Genomic DNA, 15,113 nt, shown 5'->3' with positions numbered 1-15,113 from the left:
GACCTTCCAATCGGCAAGCCCAAGAGGCTCAGTGGTTCAGCCCACAGTGCCACCTGCGTCCACCCACCGGTTGCTGGAAAACACAGGCGGGGACAGTGGGTGTTGCACTCCAGTCCTGCATACGGGTTTCCCCTGAGCACCTGGTTGGTCCCTGAAAGAGCAGGATGCTGGGCTCACATCCAGCCCGTTCTTATCTTCTTCTGCAGAGCTCACCTGTCACCTGCGTGGGGGGCATGTCAAATTCGCTCACGTTCTTGTCCTCTTCGGGATATTTCACCACGATGGCGGTCGTAGGCTTGGCAATCACAGCTGTGAGCCAAAAGAGAGAAACGGTTCCAGGTTAGGAACATGGCACTTGCCGGGCTCCTGGGCAGCAGTGCCTCTGAGCACAGGATGGAGGGTGGGGGGGGAAAGAGTTTTGCAGAGAGACTTTCCACACACCAGGGCCCCCAGGCCAATGAAATTCCTGCTCACACTCACCAGGGTAACGGGGTCCGAAGGTGGGGGTGTTGGCGAAGAAGACGGGCTGCTGCTCCGAGGTGGTCACATAGCTGGGCAACTAGAAACGGTTTTTGGGGGGTGGAGGGTCGGGTGATGAAAGAAAGGGACAACATTACAGGGCAAGGCAGATTTGTATGTGGCAGGCCCTGTGGTCACATAGGAAGCGGCTGTGGATGAGGCTGGCCTGCTTACCCATCTAAACCAGTATTGTCTGCACTGACTGGCAGCAGCTTGCAAAGGGCAGACCTTGGCAATATACTGCCCTGTGTGAGGCCAACATTTGATGCCCTCCCCCCAGCCCTCGCTTAAGCTGGGCTTTGGGAAGGAGGCACGAGGCTCTGGCAGGGTCCTAGAACCCTCCTGCCTCTTTCCCAAAGCCTGGTAAATGCTTGCCCAGCTTGCCCTGGTAAATGCTTGCCTCCTTCCTGAAGCCAGGCAAGTGCTTACTGGGTTTTAGGAAGGCGCCCTCCTTGGCTGCTCGCCCAGTACAGCCTCCCTGCTCGTGCTGCCCTAAATCGTCCTCTTGTTCCCACCCCCTCAACCTGAACCTTTTTTGTTGCAGGTGTCTTCGGGGATTGAACCTGGGACCTTCTGCATATCCAGCAGGTGCTCTAGCCACTTAGCTACACTCCCTCTCCACCCCGCTCTTTGTTCACAGGAGAACAATTCTGTTGCCCGCCCCCACCCCCACCCCCTGGCTCTTTCCCTACTTTGCAGGAGGGATTCCATCACAGGAATGGAACTTTAGGCTTGTGCAGTTGAAGTGCTCTGGTGCAACAAACCCATTTTGTTTTTGTTTGTGTGTTTTTTTTTAAAAAAGGAGTTTCTGCAGTTAGGGGAATGAAAGAAGAAACACACAGGGAAATGCGGGATAAACGGTAGACTTACAAGGTGTATAACACGGGTAGGGAACAAATTTGGCTGCAGGGGCCAGATCTCCAGGGGCCCCACAAGGCAAACATTGGCAGGTGGGCAGGGAAAGCCACCTGCCAATCACATGGCATCATTATGATGTCACACAATTGATGGGTGGGATGTCCCATCACAGGTGGGAAGAGGAGTGTGCAGCCAAACTGAGCACGTAAGATTTAACTCTCTCTCTCTCCCCCCCCCCCCGACACATCAGCTGATTTGTCGGGGAGTTAAATCCTGCTGCTGCTTTGGCTGCAGGTGTCTGATCCCCACTGGGCACACCTGCACAGCCAAGGCAGAATTGAACCTCGCCCTCCTGCCCATCAGCTGTTGTCAAGAGCAGTGGTTCCCAACAGGTGGTCCGGGGACCCCCAGGGGTCCGCGAGCTATGCCAGAGGGGTCCGCAAGATGCTATTAGAATAAAAAATATATTAAATATATTTTGTATGATAACAGATTTTTTGTTTTGGTCGCTTCCTGCATGAGCAGAGTCTAGCGCAAAACTAGAATTAGAGGCAGTAGTTCTGCTGTATGCCGTTAGGTGGCGCTTTACGAACACTACTGTTTTGCAAAGAGGCAGCGCGCGCATTCTACTAACGCTCACTTCCCCAAGATGCTTTGCGCGCGTCAGCTTCATTTGTGCGCTACTGCGCAGGTACCCTGTCTTCTCCATTCCCCTCCCTCCTCCCTGGCGCGCGCTGCCTCTTTGCAAAACAGTAGTGTTTGTAAACAAAGAGTTGTTTTTCACGGAAGCTACAGTTCGTGTAGTTAAAAATGGACCGTTGGTTAAAAAGTGGTTCATCTCATTAAGAACTGAAAATTAAAACTAACTGTATTCTGATGGAGTACTCTGTTGTAACTGTAAAAAACGTAAAAATATAAAGTATAAAAAGACTCTTAATTTAGCTCTCACTTTTTAATTTTAGGATTAGGAATTAATGGGGGTCCTTGTCACAATAGCGGCTCGATGAGGGGTCCTCGAGAAAATTTTGTTGGGAACCCCTGGTCAAGAGCAATGCTAGCTGATGGGCAGGTGGGAGCGGTTTAGAAAAAGTGGCGGGTGGGCCAAATTTGGCCTGCAGGCTGGACGATCCCCCACACCTCTGTTGCTTCACCTCCGTATAAACAAATAAGGCTGAATGCTCAGTTGCTGTACAGCCCGTGAACAAATCGGCACAAATGTTCAGTAAAGAGTGGGCGCCGGATAACTTCCACGTACGCTCTGTGCTAGCAAATCGGAAGGAATGCTCGATAAGCGGTTCATCTGGAGGAACCCACCATGACCGGCACAAATAATGTGGCTTGAAAGTCTAAGGTGCCCCCCCTTCCTATTAAGTATAAAAATGGGGTCCAATCCAGCAGAAAGATCCCCTGAGTAAGACCCACTGAAATCAGCAATTCCATCCTTGCCCAGCTTCCCATCGCTTTAATGATGTTTGCACAGAAAAAAAATGTCTGTTGTGTACTAACTACTAGGCCCAGATGGCAGGGTCGGCCTACTTAACACTTATTTTTAATGTCATTTGAAAGGTGACACCAGAAAAGGCCATTGTCACCAGGATAGTTTTGTCCCAGATTCAACCCCCCCAATACTTTCTAGGTTGCTGAAAGTACTAGGATTCCACTACCAGAAGGGTCATAGAACTGTAGAGTCATCACAAGGGTCATCTAGTCAAACCTCCCTCTTTTTGCCCAATGTGGGGCTTGAACCCACAACCATGTGATGCTCTACTGACTGAGGGTCACATCTGAATAAGTGACAAGTTTGGCATTAGACTGCCTTTAGAGAACCAGCATGGTGCAGCAGTTAAGAGTGACAGACTAGGGCCTGTGGTCGACAGACCAGGGTCGACCACCTTGTTGTAATAATAAATCATAAAATTTTTAAAAACCACAGCCAATTAACTTCTTTTCCACCTCATCTTACTACAGATCGCCACTGACTCCTTCACAGTGCAGCAATCCGGTCGACACTTACCATAGCTGGAGTTATGACTGCAAGACATAAAGGAAAGAAGGAAGGAAGAGGTTAGAGGTTTTAAAGAAAGTTCAGACAGACAGACAGACCCCCACTGCAGCTGCATTGACATGGAGGCAGAAATAGTAGAGTTTAATGCAGACCTCCTCCATCACCACCCCTTCTCCCAAGAAACATCACACACACAAACACACACATTCTAGACCAGGCATCCCCAACCTGGTGCCCTCCAGATGTTATTAGACTCCAACATCCCATCGGCCCCAGCTAGCATGGCCAATCATTGAGGGTGGGGTGGTGACAACCCTTCTCCTATTTCCTTCTTCATTCAGGTGTGAGATGAGAAGAGTGACAGCTCCCACTTTTACTATAGAAGAAGTCACAGCATTGCATTATATAGAAACCCAGGGAACTGTGGTTTGCCCTAACCAAAGTCATTTAACAAGTCAGGACCTGAAGTCGGGGTTCGATCCTGCTTTGTTTTAACTGGCTTTTGTTAAAACAGGATGGGTGGTCCCTCCAGATGTTACTGGACTCCATAAGCCCAAGCCAGCAAGGCCAATGGTTTGGGCTGATGGGAATTATAACCCACCAACATCTGGAGGGCACCAGCTTGGGGAAGGCTGCTCTAGACAATGGGGGAGTAAAAATGGGGAGCACAGTCTCTGTAATAAACACACACCCGGTTCTTCATTCAGGTTTATAGCCCATCAACCTTCCAAAATTTGAGAAGCAGATGTTCCATACTATGAGGGGGAAAGAACTCAAAGATGCAAGTGGAAGAAATCCACTTGCCCCACAATTTCAGGAAGCTTTTGGCCTGCCCACCCACCCACTTGGGAACTGACCTTCTGGCTCCTGCGAGTCGCTGCCCACAGGTGGGCGGGTGGGCGGCTCCACGTGTTGTTGTTGCTGCAAGTCTGTGTTGCCGTCTGGGTGGATCTGGAGTGTGAAATCGCTCTCGCCTTGGATCGTCAGAGTCTGGTGTGAGGTGAGGATATGGTAGCCTTTTCCTGCAGGGCAGATCTCTCTGAAAGAAGCTGTCCGGGTGGAAAAAGAGAGACAGAAAACTGGCATGGCCCTACAATCGGCAGGTGAGGCCTTGTCGGTGGCACCACTGCCGAGGGCTGCCCAGTTGGCGCTGGCCTGTAACAGGGCCTTTTCAGTGGTGGCTCCGTGGCTGTGGAATACCCTTCCTAGTAATGTACACCTGTCCCCATCATTATTAACTATCAGAATAAATTTGAAGACATTTCTGTTTGCACTGAATGTACTTATGGAGAATCCCTCGATAAAAACATATTAAAAGATAAGTAAATAAAACATTTTAAAAAAACAGTCTGAACAGTACAATAGCATGTCTTTGGTGTTTTCCAAATGCCCAGGGAAAACCAAAATGGTTTTGTACAAAACAGGGGTGGGGAACATCTGGTCCAGGTGTGGCAGAACGCAGGAGGAAATGGGGGAGAGGGAAAAGACCTCTTCTATTTACCGGTTCCATCGGCCGGGCAGCGCTCACAACGGGCCCCCCAGGCCTTGCCCACGCTACAGCAGCAGGTCTGGCGGGTGAGCTTGGTGGGCAGCGGGTGCTGGCAAAGGTGCTCAGGGCTCACCAGTCGGAAGCACAAACTCTTCTCCCCAGCCTTCTCCGCTATTGTCGTCCCCCCACAAAGAGAGAGAGAGAGAGAGATAGGGAGTCATGAGAGAAAACAAGGACAACGATTAACAGACCCAGTTTCAAAAACCCACTGGCCTGGTAAACTCACTCAATGACTGTATGCTAGTTCCTATCTTTCAGCCTAGCCTACCTCACAGGGTTGTTGTGTGGCTAAAAATGGAAGAGGAGGTTATTCTTGGTCAGTCTCTTTCTCTCTATCTAACTTACCTCACAGGGGCGTCATGGGGTTTAAAGGTAACGGGGGAAATCTTGGCCACCTTTTCCTCTCAGCCTAACCTACATCACAGGGTTGTTGTGTTGCTACAGTGGAAGGTGGGATTCTTGGCCTGTCTCTTTCTTTCGGCCTAGCCTACCTCACAGGGTTGTTTTGTGGATAAAACAGGACTGGGGGGAACCCTAGTATGCTGCCCCAAGCTCCCTGGGCCAAAGTGTAGGATTAAAAATATGATGCATAAAATAATAACACAAAATAAACCTCAAATTCTCCACAGAAAGCCTGGCCACTAAATCCCACTACAAGGTATAGAGTCAGCAGAAAGAAACCAGCACCCCCACATGATACATTTAAAGGACATGGCAGCCCCAAAGAATCCTAGGAACTGTCATTTCCCCCCTCACAGAGCTAAACTACAGTTGCCAGGATTCTTAGGGGGATATAAAAGAAGGTGGAAAGACTTAAGAGGGGGCAGAAAGCCCAAGCAGAAGCCCAAAGAGGACTGAGCATGCTCACTGGCCTCCAGGAGCCATAAAATCATGTGTGAGGAAAGCAAAACTGGAGGGTAGGCAGTTATGTGTCCCCTTTGAGCTGTAGGATATGGCTGGCTGGAACCCTGATCAGGAAGACTCTTAGTAGGACAAGGAATTGATGACGATAAAGAAAATAGCAACAGCATTGGCAGAAAAGATTCTGATCATGTGCAGAGTGCAGAGTTGAGTCATGGTGCTGAAAGACCCACATGTACCTGACTCAGACTAACTTCTTTATCTGCACCAGCCCCTGAATCTTGCACTTCTATGGTCCCAGCTACCAGTACTTTAATATGGCGGCTGTCAGTACTGACAGCTGTGGGCCAGACAATGCGCAGAAAGGACTTAAGACCCATGTGATGATAGGGATTATATTCTTTTGGGGGGGGGAGAGGAGAGAGGCTGAGTTGGTTAGATACGAGAGATTCCTCCACCTCCCCAGCCAAGATACGTACGCACACAATGGGTCCGCGAAGGCCCCAAGACATGTCCTGGTTTGCATGCGCAGCGGAAGCTCCCTTGGGTGTTCAAGCATTCACCCCCCTGGCAGACTCCTTGCATGGCACACTCGTTGATGTCTGTGGAAGGAAGAGACACGGGGCAGTTGCAGTAGTGGGGGCGGCTGGAGGAACTGCAGAGCAATCTCCAAAGCTGCCTTTTGTCTCCGTTCTTGGAGTTCAAGTAAACATACACTGTCTGTCTGGGTGAATCTTGGTGCTCTTGCATCTTGGTGCATTCAATTCAATGGGCTTGTGCGGGAGAACCTCCCAATGGACCGGGCTCTGTGTTCCATTGGTGAAAGAGAAGGCACCTTGTAGATTTATCCCAGAGTCTTGGGCACTGACCACTGGTCCTCTTAGCTAGGGATCATGGGAGTTGTAGTCCAAAACATCTGGAGGGCCGAAGTTTGGGGGTGCCTGGTCTTGGGGCTGTTATGCTCCATTTACAGATGATTGAGTCAAGGCTGGTGTACTCAGTCATCCACGAAATCTTCACTGTTTTGAGTCAAACCTGTCAGTTTGCATTTCTTAGTGCAGAAAGTATTGGTCTGATGTGTAGAGATCTTTCCTACTCTAATTCATTCGAGAGGTTTCTGGAAGTTTCCGGAAGCTTCTCTGTGTGAAAGAAGCTTCATGATGTTTGGGTTATTCTTTCAGAGAAGCTGAGTACAGCGGCACCTTGGTTTACAACCAAAATCCGTTCCGGATTTTGTAAACCATTTGTAAACCAAAACAGGTTGTAACCCAAAGCGCGCTTTCGCCAATGGGGCCTCCAGAAAAAAAATGTTCGTAATCAAAAAAAAAGGTTGCAAACCAGGACACGCACTTCCGGGTTTGACGTGTGTCTACTGAGTTTGAGGCACATCCTGTCTTAGTCTTTCTCACACGTGTTTGTAATCCAAAACATATGCAAACCAAGACATATGCGTATGCAAACCAAGATACCACTAGGCAGCTGGGTTAAACTGGTTCTCTTATCTCTTCTGTCATGCTGACTATACAAGTAAGGCCAGAAGGAGCCGGAGTTTCACTTTCTCTTCCTATTTCTCTTCCTTCTGCTGTGGTGTTCTGTACATACTATGCTAAGTGTTAAGTTTTAGACTTGTTATAACTATTGTAAGTTTTAAATTAAGTCTGCTGCAACTGGATTTCTTACGGACTGTGCCAATCCTGAATGTATTGGATTTGTGACTATTATGCTCATTTGCCTTCAGTAATAGTACAGCTATGTTGGATGAAGTACAATTGCCTCTGGTCTTTTTTTTTTTTTGAAACTCTGCATCGTGTTTAAGTTTTTTCCTCCCCCCAGACGACAGAACCATCGCCCAAGCTTTTGATTGTATCGGTCAATCTTGGTCCATATTCACATCATATATTTAAAGCACTACAATACCACTTTAAACAGCCATGGCTTCAGCCAAAGAATTCTGGGAGCTGTAGTTTGTTAAGGGTGTGGAGAGTGGTTAGGAGGCCCCTTCATCCCAGAGTTCCCTGTGAAGAGGGATTGATTGTTAAACCACGTTGGGAACTGTAGCTCTGTGGGAGGGGGAATAGGGACATCCTAACAACTCTCAACACCCTTAACAAACTACGGTTCTCATGATTCTTTGGGGGTGAAGCCTTTAAATGGTATCATGGTGTTTTCAATGCATAGCTGCCAAGTTATCCCTTTTTTTAAGGGATTTTCCCTTATGCTGAATAGGCTTCCTCGCGAGAAAAGGGAAAACTTGGCAGCTATGTTTCAATGTGTGGTGTGAATGTGGCCTAATATTAGCTCACAATTCTCAAAAGCAAAGAGCACCCCCCCCAAAGTGGTATATTCCGTATCTCAGTCTCCACCCCACTTTTATACCTTGGCAATGGCTGCTGTTCAGTCTCTTGTATCCCTGTGGACAGTCACTCCCCAGCGTTTTCTGCACCCCCAAGTCTGAAAGAGGAAAAATGCATGCATTTAATGAATATCACACACATAGTACAGCAGCTCCCATCCTCGAGTGACGGGGATTGCCAAAGGCAGCCTACGATCTCAAAGCAACGGCACTGGGGGGGGGGGTTTCCTGATACTCTGAAATATTTATTTATTTATAGATATTTTATGCCAAATACCAGGGAGCAGGCAAACAACCAGACAGTTGGGGTCAGAGAATAATAGAATAACAGAGTTGGCAGGTACCCCAGGGGTCATCTAGTCCAACCCCTGCAATCCAGGAATCCCTGACAGATGGCCACCCGACCTCTGCTTAGAAACTTCCAGTGAAGTAGTCCACGACCTCCCGAGTGCGTCTGTTCCACTGCTGAACAGCTCTTTCCTATTTACAGTAATAGGAACCAACCAACAAATAAATCTAGGCCTTTCAGAAGGTTGATTCTAAGCACATTTAATCTCATAGGGAGAGCAGCAAACAGTGAAGTCCTATACATTAGTCAGAACTCAATGGGGCTTGCTCCCAGGTGAAAATGCATACGACTGCAGCCAGTGTGTGCAGAATTCCATAGGGCTATCGCAACTACAATGCATCTTTAAAGTAACCCCACTTTCAGTGCGAAAGAAAGCATCAAAATCCTGCAGGGGTAGGGTTGCCAGACTCAATAGTGGACAGGACTTCTGTGCCTTTAATTGCCCTGCTCTCTTTTGAGTCTGGAAACCTTAAAGAGAAACCAGCAGACCCTTTGCTTGGAAATTAAACAAAGGGTCTGCTGGTTTCTCTTTAAGGTTTCCAGACTCAAAAGAGAGCAGGGCAATTAAAGGCACAGAAGTCCTGTCCTCTATTGAGTCTGGAATCCCTATGCAGGGGTCAAAACGTGAGCAATACAAAAAGCCCTGGTCTGCCTGGCCTGAATGCTTGAAATGGCAATAAGAACTCCTAGAAAGCTGCTTTGTATTAACTCAGAGAACTCTGGTCCATCTCGCTTTGAACCACCCACACTGATTGACAGTGGCTGCCCAGGGTTTCAGACAGAAGTCTCTGCTAGGCATACTGGAAGATGCCCTCAGGGACTGAGCCCGAGACCTTCTGCAAGCAAAGCAGGTGTTCTGCCACCAAGCTACAACCCTTCCCTGTTTGCAGAAGTGCCAACGACGGCATGGTGCATAATCTGAGGAGCCCAGCAAAACGTCCCCTTCCTTGCCATTTTGGACACCATCTTTTAAACATTAGCCTTGCAGGGAGGGGCGCCGAGTCGTGGTTGCCAAGGGGGCAGTTGCCAAGCCAGCCAGCCAGCTGCAGGAAAGTGAAGCAGAGGGGCCTGCATACTGCCTTGGGGCTGGAAGGCAGGAGGGAGGGCCCAGAGCCTGAGCACATTCCAAGCCTCGTCCAACACAAACAGATCCGGCCCCTTGCGCGGCTGATTTCATGAAGCTGGAAAATCCATTCAGGCAGGGTCAGGAGGGAGAGAGCTTGGCTCCCCCAAACCAGTGCCAGCCACCCCCCTGTCCTTGCAAGCAAGACCCCTAGACATACGGGGCAAAACCTCTCTCATCGTCCCTCCCCAGCCATCCCTTGCCAGTTGTGAAAAAGCAACTCTCTTTAAACGAAAGCTCTCTTTAAACAAAAACAAAAACCTCAGCTTCCCTCACAGTGTGTTTATGTATTTAAACTGCATGACAGGCAGAAATGCAGCAGGTGCAGCTTCTTCCTGGCTAGCAGATGCAGGAATGGGAAACTCTTCTCCTGTTTTATAAGGGGACGCAGGAAGCTGCCTTTTACAGCTTGTTTGTCCATCATGCCCACTACGGTCAGCTCTGTCTGGCAACACCTCAGAAAAAAAAAGCAGTGTCAGAGATTGTGGCGGAAAGCTTTGGCATGCAAAGGAGATTTTCAACTGCTGAGCTACAGCCCCTTCTCTGGAACACTGTCTCAGACAGCCAACTTCCATCCTTGGACAGGCAGCAGTTCTCCAGGGTCTCAGTCACAGAAGAGTTTTCCTGCCACCTGATCTTATTTTTTAACTGGGATTCGAATGTGGGACCTTCTGCATTCAAAGCACATATTCCGCTCCTAATATTGAGAGTGCTGGTATGCAGAGAATGGCTTGTGAATTTGGCTAGACTTACCTGTTGCAACCAAACGCAGAGAGATGCTTGTAGGGTAAGAAAATAACAGCATTGTTTACAATAGGGAATACATCTTTTGGATAGAAAATTTTCTAGTTCTAACTAATCTAGAGGAGGAGCCATGGTTGCTCCTTTGCTTTCCAGAGGATAGATTCAAGGTGATCAATCTCGGGGTCCTGGATTTGAGCCCCACATTAGGTGAAAGATTCCTGCATTGCAGGGGTTTGGACTAAATGACCCTCACGACGGTCCCTTCCAACAAGTCTGTGATTCTGTGCGATTCTCATTTTGAGGTGCGAGAGTGGCGAGAGGAAGGAGAAGCTGCAAACAGGATGCAACCTAAAATGACAGGTGCTCAAGGCGGTGCACACGGCTGTCCTCAGCCTTATTTTATCCTCACAAGGGTCGTATGAGGTAGGTAAGGCTGAGAGGCAGTATCTAAGCCCAGGTCACCCAGCAAGCTTCACAGCTTTGTGGATATGGGAACCCTTGTCTCCCAGGCAGCGGCAGAGCAAGCCGATCGGGCATCTGGGGCGGTGCAAGTGCCCTGCGCCTAGGGGCGGGGCCAGCTGCCTACGGGGCAGGGCCAGCCAGGGCAGGATGCTCTGCGGGGCCTCCAAGGAGTCTGTCTGCCTCTTTCCACTCAGCCACCCTATGGCTGAGGGGGAGGCGGTGGGCGGACCGTTTGGGGCAGCGCGGAGCCTGCGGGCGTCCAAACCACCACGGCACTCCCAAGAGAGACCTGTGGCTCAGGCGCACTGCAGGCTCCGCAATGAGTGCTGCCCGCCATTTTGTCAACCCCCCCAGTGGTGACACCCAGGGCGGCCCATCCCCACCGCTCCCCTTCCTCCGCCCCTGCTCAAAACACTTTTAATCATCCACCTGCTCCCTGCAAAGTTTCTAGGTTAGAGGGAAGAGGTGCAGAACTTGGAAGGGGGGGGCAAGAGAGACTTACATTGCAAGTGGGGGCACTTGTGGCATTTATTCTGCCCCCAGGAGGTGCCGATGCTGCCGCAGCAATCTTCTTGCTTGGTGAGGCCCGGGAGAGGGTTGCTTCCGCACTGAGCAGGACAGGCAAAGAAGGTTGACGGATAAGATTTCATGAACTCCACCTAGAAATCTCATGCACACCCACATCACTTGGCGGCCATCCATACTGTGGTTTGATGTGGACAGTAAGCTTCTTGTACCTCCCTTAGTTTTCCATTGTTTGCACGGTGCTGTCTTCCAAATCACTACCTCTCCACTTTCCCTTCTCTCAGTCTGGATTTTATCATACCCTCTCCTTTTTGGGGAGTATCCCTGGTATGAGAAAATCTGGACTGAGGGAAAGGAAAGTGTTTGGAAGCAGCGAATTGGAGGAGGAGAATGTCACATGGGCAATGGGCAATTTAGTGGAGATACAGGAAGCTTGCTATCGGCATTAAAGCACACTGCGAAGAAGCAACCATTCTGCCACCAGCCTCCACACTATGCGTGGAACACCAGCTACAAATAAAGGACGGGCTGGTTTTATTCCTGCTTTTTTAAGTGTCTAGATCTCATGGACCATTGGAATGCCTGCGGCTGGTTTTCGCAAGCCGAGCAGCTGCAGCCATGTGTTTAAAGTATTAGTTTAATTCATTGTTTTGTATGTTGCGTCACATATTTAGAGCCGTCCCAAAGCTATTTGCAGGAAATAAAACACAAATAAGAAATGCATTTAAAATTCACATACAGTATATAAATTTTATAAATGTTCGTCCAAATGTGCCCCCAAACACAGTATGTGCAACTATTGCTTCTGCAACATTGAAAAATAAAATAAAATGCCATGCTGTGGTGAACTAAAGTACAGCCTGCCTTGAACTCTAGTCTCCAGCCAGCCAGCCAGTTGGGGGTACCCACCCTCTCTTATTTGTCCTTAACATCTGATGCTCAGGTATGGAGCTTTTGTATGTGGAAGCTCCATCCAGCTATTGCAAACATCCCTTCTGCATCTAATTCTTTCCTAAGGCCATCTGAGGCTGTCAGAGGGCCTGATATGGCTACTCTAGAGTAACGACTCCAGCATGGTCTTTTAAGGCTTTTATTAAGTGCTGATTATTTACAGTGTTCAGAGCAGTAAAAATGCATCCTTAAGGTGAGGTGTCAGAACCTCCGAATGGCGATTGGCGCGTTTTCTTCCAGCACCAAAGCTTTGGCAGACCCAACCTCTTCCCCCTACGTTTGCGTCGCAATTCGGGAGTTGGGGGGATTGGCCTCCCCCCCCCCGTGCGTCCAACTTCCTGTCCCACCTGAGGCATGGGCTCCACAACCTTGCCTGAGCCTCGGACACCACTTCCTGACTCTCCGCTGGAGGCAGAGCTCTCCTTACTCTCTCCAGCGCTTGGGGATGGGCTGGAACTTAAGATGGGAGGGACTTCCCTGTATCCCTTGTCCCTCACATCCACCCCCCTCCCAGGCTCCTCCCCCCCCTCCCTAGGGGCTCTCTGCTTGCTGGGGACGAGTGAAACCCCAAGAAGTCTGTGGCATCCGAGCCTGTGGGTGTAAAAATTTTTCCCCAATCCGGCGATCTTTCCCCCTCCCCCTGAGAAGACGGGAATCCCAAGAAGTCAGTGGCGTCAGAGCTGGTGGGAGTAAAAATGTTCTGCCAGTCCTCTCCTGCCTCTGACGTCGTCGACCTCGGTGAAACCCACACCTCTTCTTCCGTATCCTCAAATTCCGCTTCCCATCTCCATGGAGAGCTGCTGCCTGCGATCCCTTCCTCCCGCCCCTCCCCCTCTTCCTCCCTTTCCATGTGCCAGGGCTTGGGCCTGTGGGGGAACAGGGCGTGGAACTCTTCCACTAAAAATTCCTCAGGTACTTCTGTGGCCGGTATCCACTCATTGTGGGACGGCGGAGTGTCCTCCCATGCTATCAGGTACTCCAGTCCTCTCACCCCTCTCCTTGAGTCTAAAATCTCAGTTGCCTCATTGAGCTGACGGGCGTTTCCCGTCTCCCCCCCTCCCTCTGGAGGCTGATCGCTGTCCCTGAACCTAGTACTTTCTCTGTACGGCGACAGCAGCGATCTATGAAACACTGGGTGCACTCTCATGTCCTCAGGCAGTGCTAGCCTGAAGGCTACCGGGTTGACCTGTTGCGTGACCGTGAAGGGGCCCAGCCTCCTGGGTGCTAACTTCTTGCATCGCCCCCTGGTGGGAAGACCTTCCGAGGATAACCAAACCTTGTCCCCCACCCTGATGACCTCTCCCGGTCGCCTGTGGCGATCTGCCCCCTTCTTGTACGCTTCCTTGGCCCTCTCCAAGTGTTCTCTGAGCTGCTGGTGCACCGTCTCCAGGTCCTCTGCCCAATCCTCTGCCTGTGGGCCCTCTTCCTCCTCCTCCCCCTCCCTCTCCGGGAAAGATCTGAGGTCGCGCCCGTAGTTGGCCTTAAAGGGCGACACCCCTGTGGAGACGTGCACCGCATTGTTGTAGGCAAATTCTGCCAGTGGCAGGCGATCCACCCAGTCCGTTTGCCTCTGGCTGACGTAACATCTCAGGTACTGCTGCAGAATGGCGTTGACCCGCTCCGCCTGTCCATTGGTCTGCGGGTGCCGAGCCGTAGACAAACTGACCTCCACCTGCAGGAGGTTCATTAGCCGCCGCCAGAACCTGGAAACAAATTGGCGGCCACGATCCGAAATAACTCTTAAAGGCAATCCATGCAGTCTGAATACGTGGTCAACAAACAGTTTGGCCGTCTCTTCTGCCGAGACCGCCCTGGCACACGGTATAAAGTGGCACATTTTGGACATGAGGTCCACCACCACCAACACTGCGGTCTTGCCCCTGGACGACGGCAGGTCTGTGATGAAGTCCATGGACACTACTTCCCACGGCCTGTGCGGTGTGGCTAAGGGCTCCAGCAAACCTGCTGGTGGCGCTCTGACCACCTTTGCTCGCTGGCAGGTGTCACAGCCCCTTACATAATCCCTCACATCCTCCCGCACCCCTGGCCACCAGAAGTGTCTCATAACTAGGTGAGTGGTTTTGTCCCTTCCGAAATGACCCGCCGTTGGGTTGTCGTGCATCTGCTTGAGGACCTTACCTCTCAGCTGTTTGGTGGGCAGGTACAGGGCTCCCCTGTAAAAAAGCAAACCCCTCCTTTCCTCAAAGTCTTTAGCCTGCTCCCTCCCCCCTCGCAGCTCTCTGAAGATGCGGGAGGCAAACTCATCTGCTGCCGTCAGTGCGGTGAGTTCTGCCTCGCTCACCACTGCTGCTCCGCAGGACCATGCTGATGGGGGGAAAATGTGCCTGGGCGCTGGTGGCAACTCCTGCTCCATGTACTCTGGTTTGCGGGAGAGGGCATCCGCCCTGACATTCTGCTCCCCCGGGATGTAGTGGATGGAGAAGTTGAAGTTCGAGAAGAACTCTGCCCACCGTATCTGTCGCTGGTTGAGCACCCTGGCCGTTCTCCAGAACTCCAGGTTCTTGTGGTCTGTGCACACCTGGATGGGGTGCTTGGCGCCCACCAGGAAGTGTCGCCAGTGCTGGAAAGCAGCGTGGATCGCAAGAAGTTCCCTATCAAACACCGTGTAGTTGCGTTCAGGCTGTGTCAGCTTCCTGGAGAAGAAGGCACAAGGTCTCCACTCTCTGTTGGCGTCCAGTTGCAACAGGATCGCTCCCAAAGCCCGGTCCGAAGCATCGGGTCTCAATGCGTAGGGGCGCATCCTGCACTACGTGGAACAGGTTCTGGTCGGACGCGAACACCCTTTTGAGGCTT

General features: G+C 50.6%; 1 protein-coding gene across 1 annotated transcript in view; it reads right to left on the bottom strand.

The window, feature by feature from the left end:
• Positions 1–15,113, bottom strand: part of LTBP3 (latent transforming growth factor beta binding protein 3) — a 50,867-nt gene that overhangs the window by 19,221 nt on the left and 16,533 nt on the right. Inside the window, exons 4-11 of the mRNA XM_060269923.1 lie at positions 11,326–11,431; positions 8,169–8,243; positions 6,272–6,394; positions 4,884–5,042; positions 4,240–4,431; positions 3,392–3,408; positions 481–559; positions 214–309 (exon numbers count right to left, since the gene is read on the bottom strand). Coding sequence (XP_060125906.1) covers positions 214–309; positions 481–559; positions 3,392–3,408; positions 4,240–4,431; positions 4,884–5,042; positions 6,272–6,394; positions 8,169–8,243; positions 11,326–11,431 — 847 coding nt within the window. The remainder of the gene's footprint in view (positions 1–213; positions 310–480; positions 560–3,391; positions 3,409–4,239; positions 4,432–4,883; positions 5,043–6,271; positions 6,395–8,168; positions 8,244–11,325; positions 11,432–15,113) is intronic.

The sequence above is a fragment of the Zootoca vivipara genome, chromosome 17 (genome assembly GCF_963506605.1).
Source record: "Zootoca vivipara chromosome 17, rZooViv1.1, whole genome shotgun sequence".
NCBI classification, from domain to species: domain Eukaryota; kingdom Metazoa; phylum Chordata; class Lepidosauria; order Squamata; family Lacertidae; genus Zootoca; species Zootoca vivipara.
Note: the sequence above shows the minus strand (reverse complement) of the source record. Positions and strands in the feature narration are given on the sequence as shown.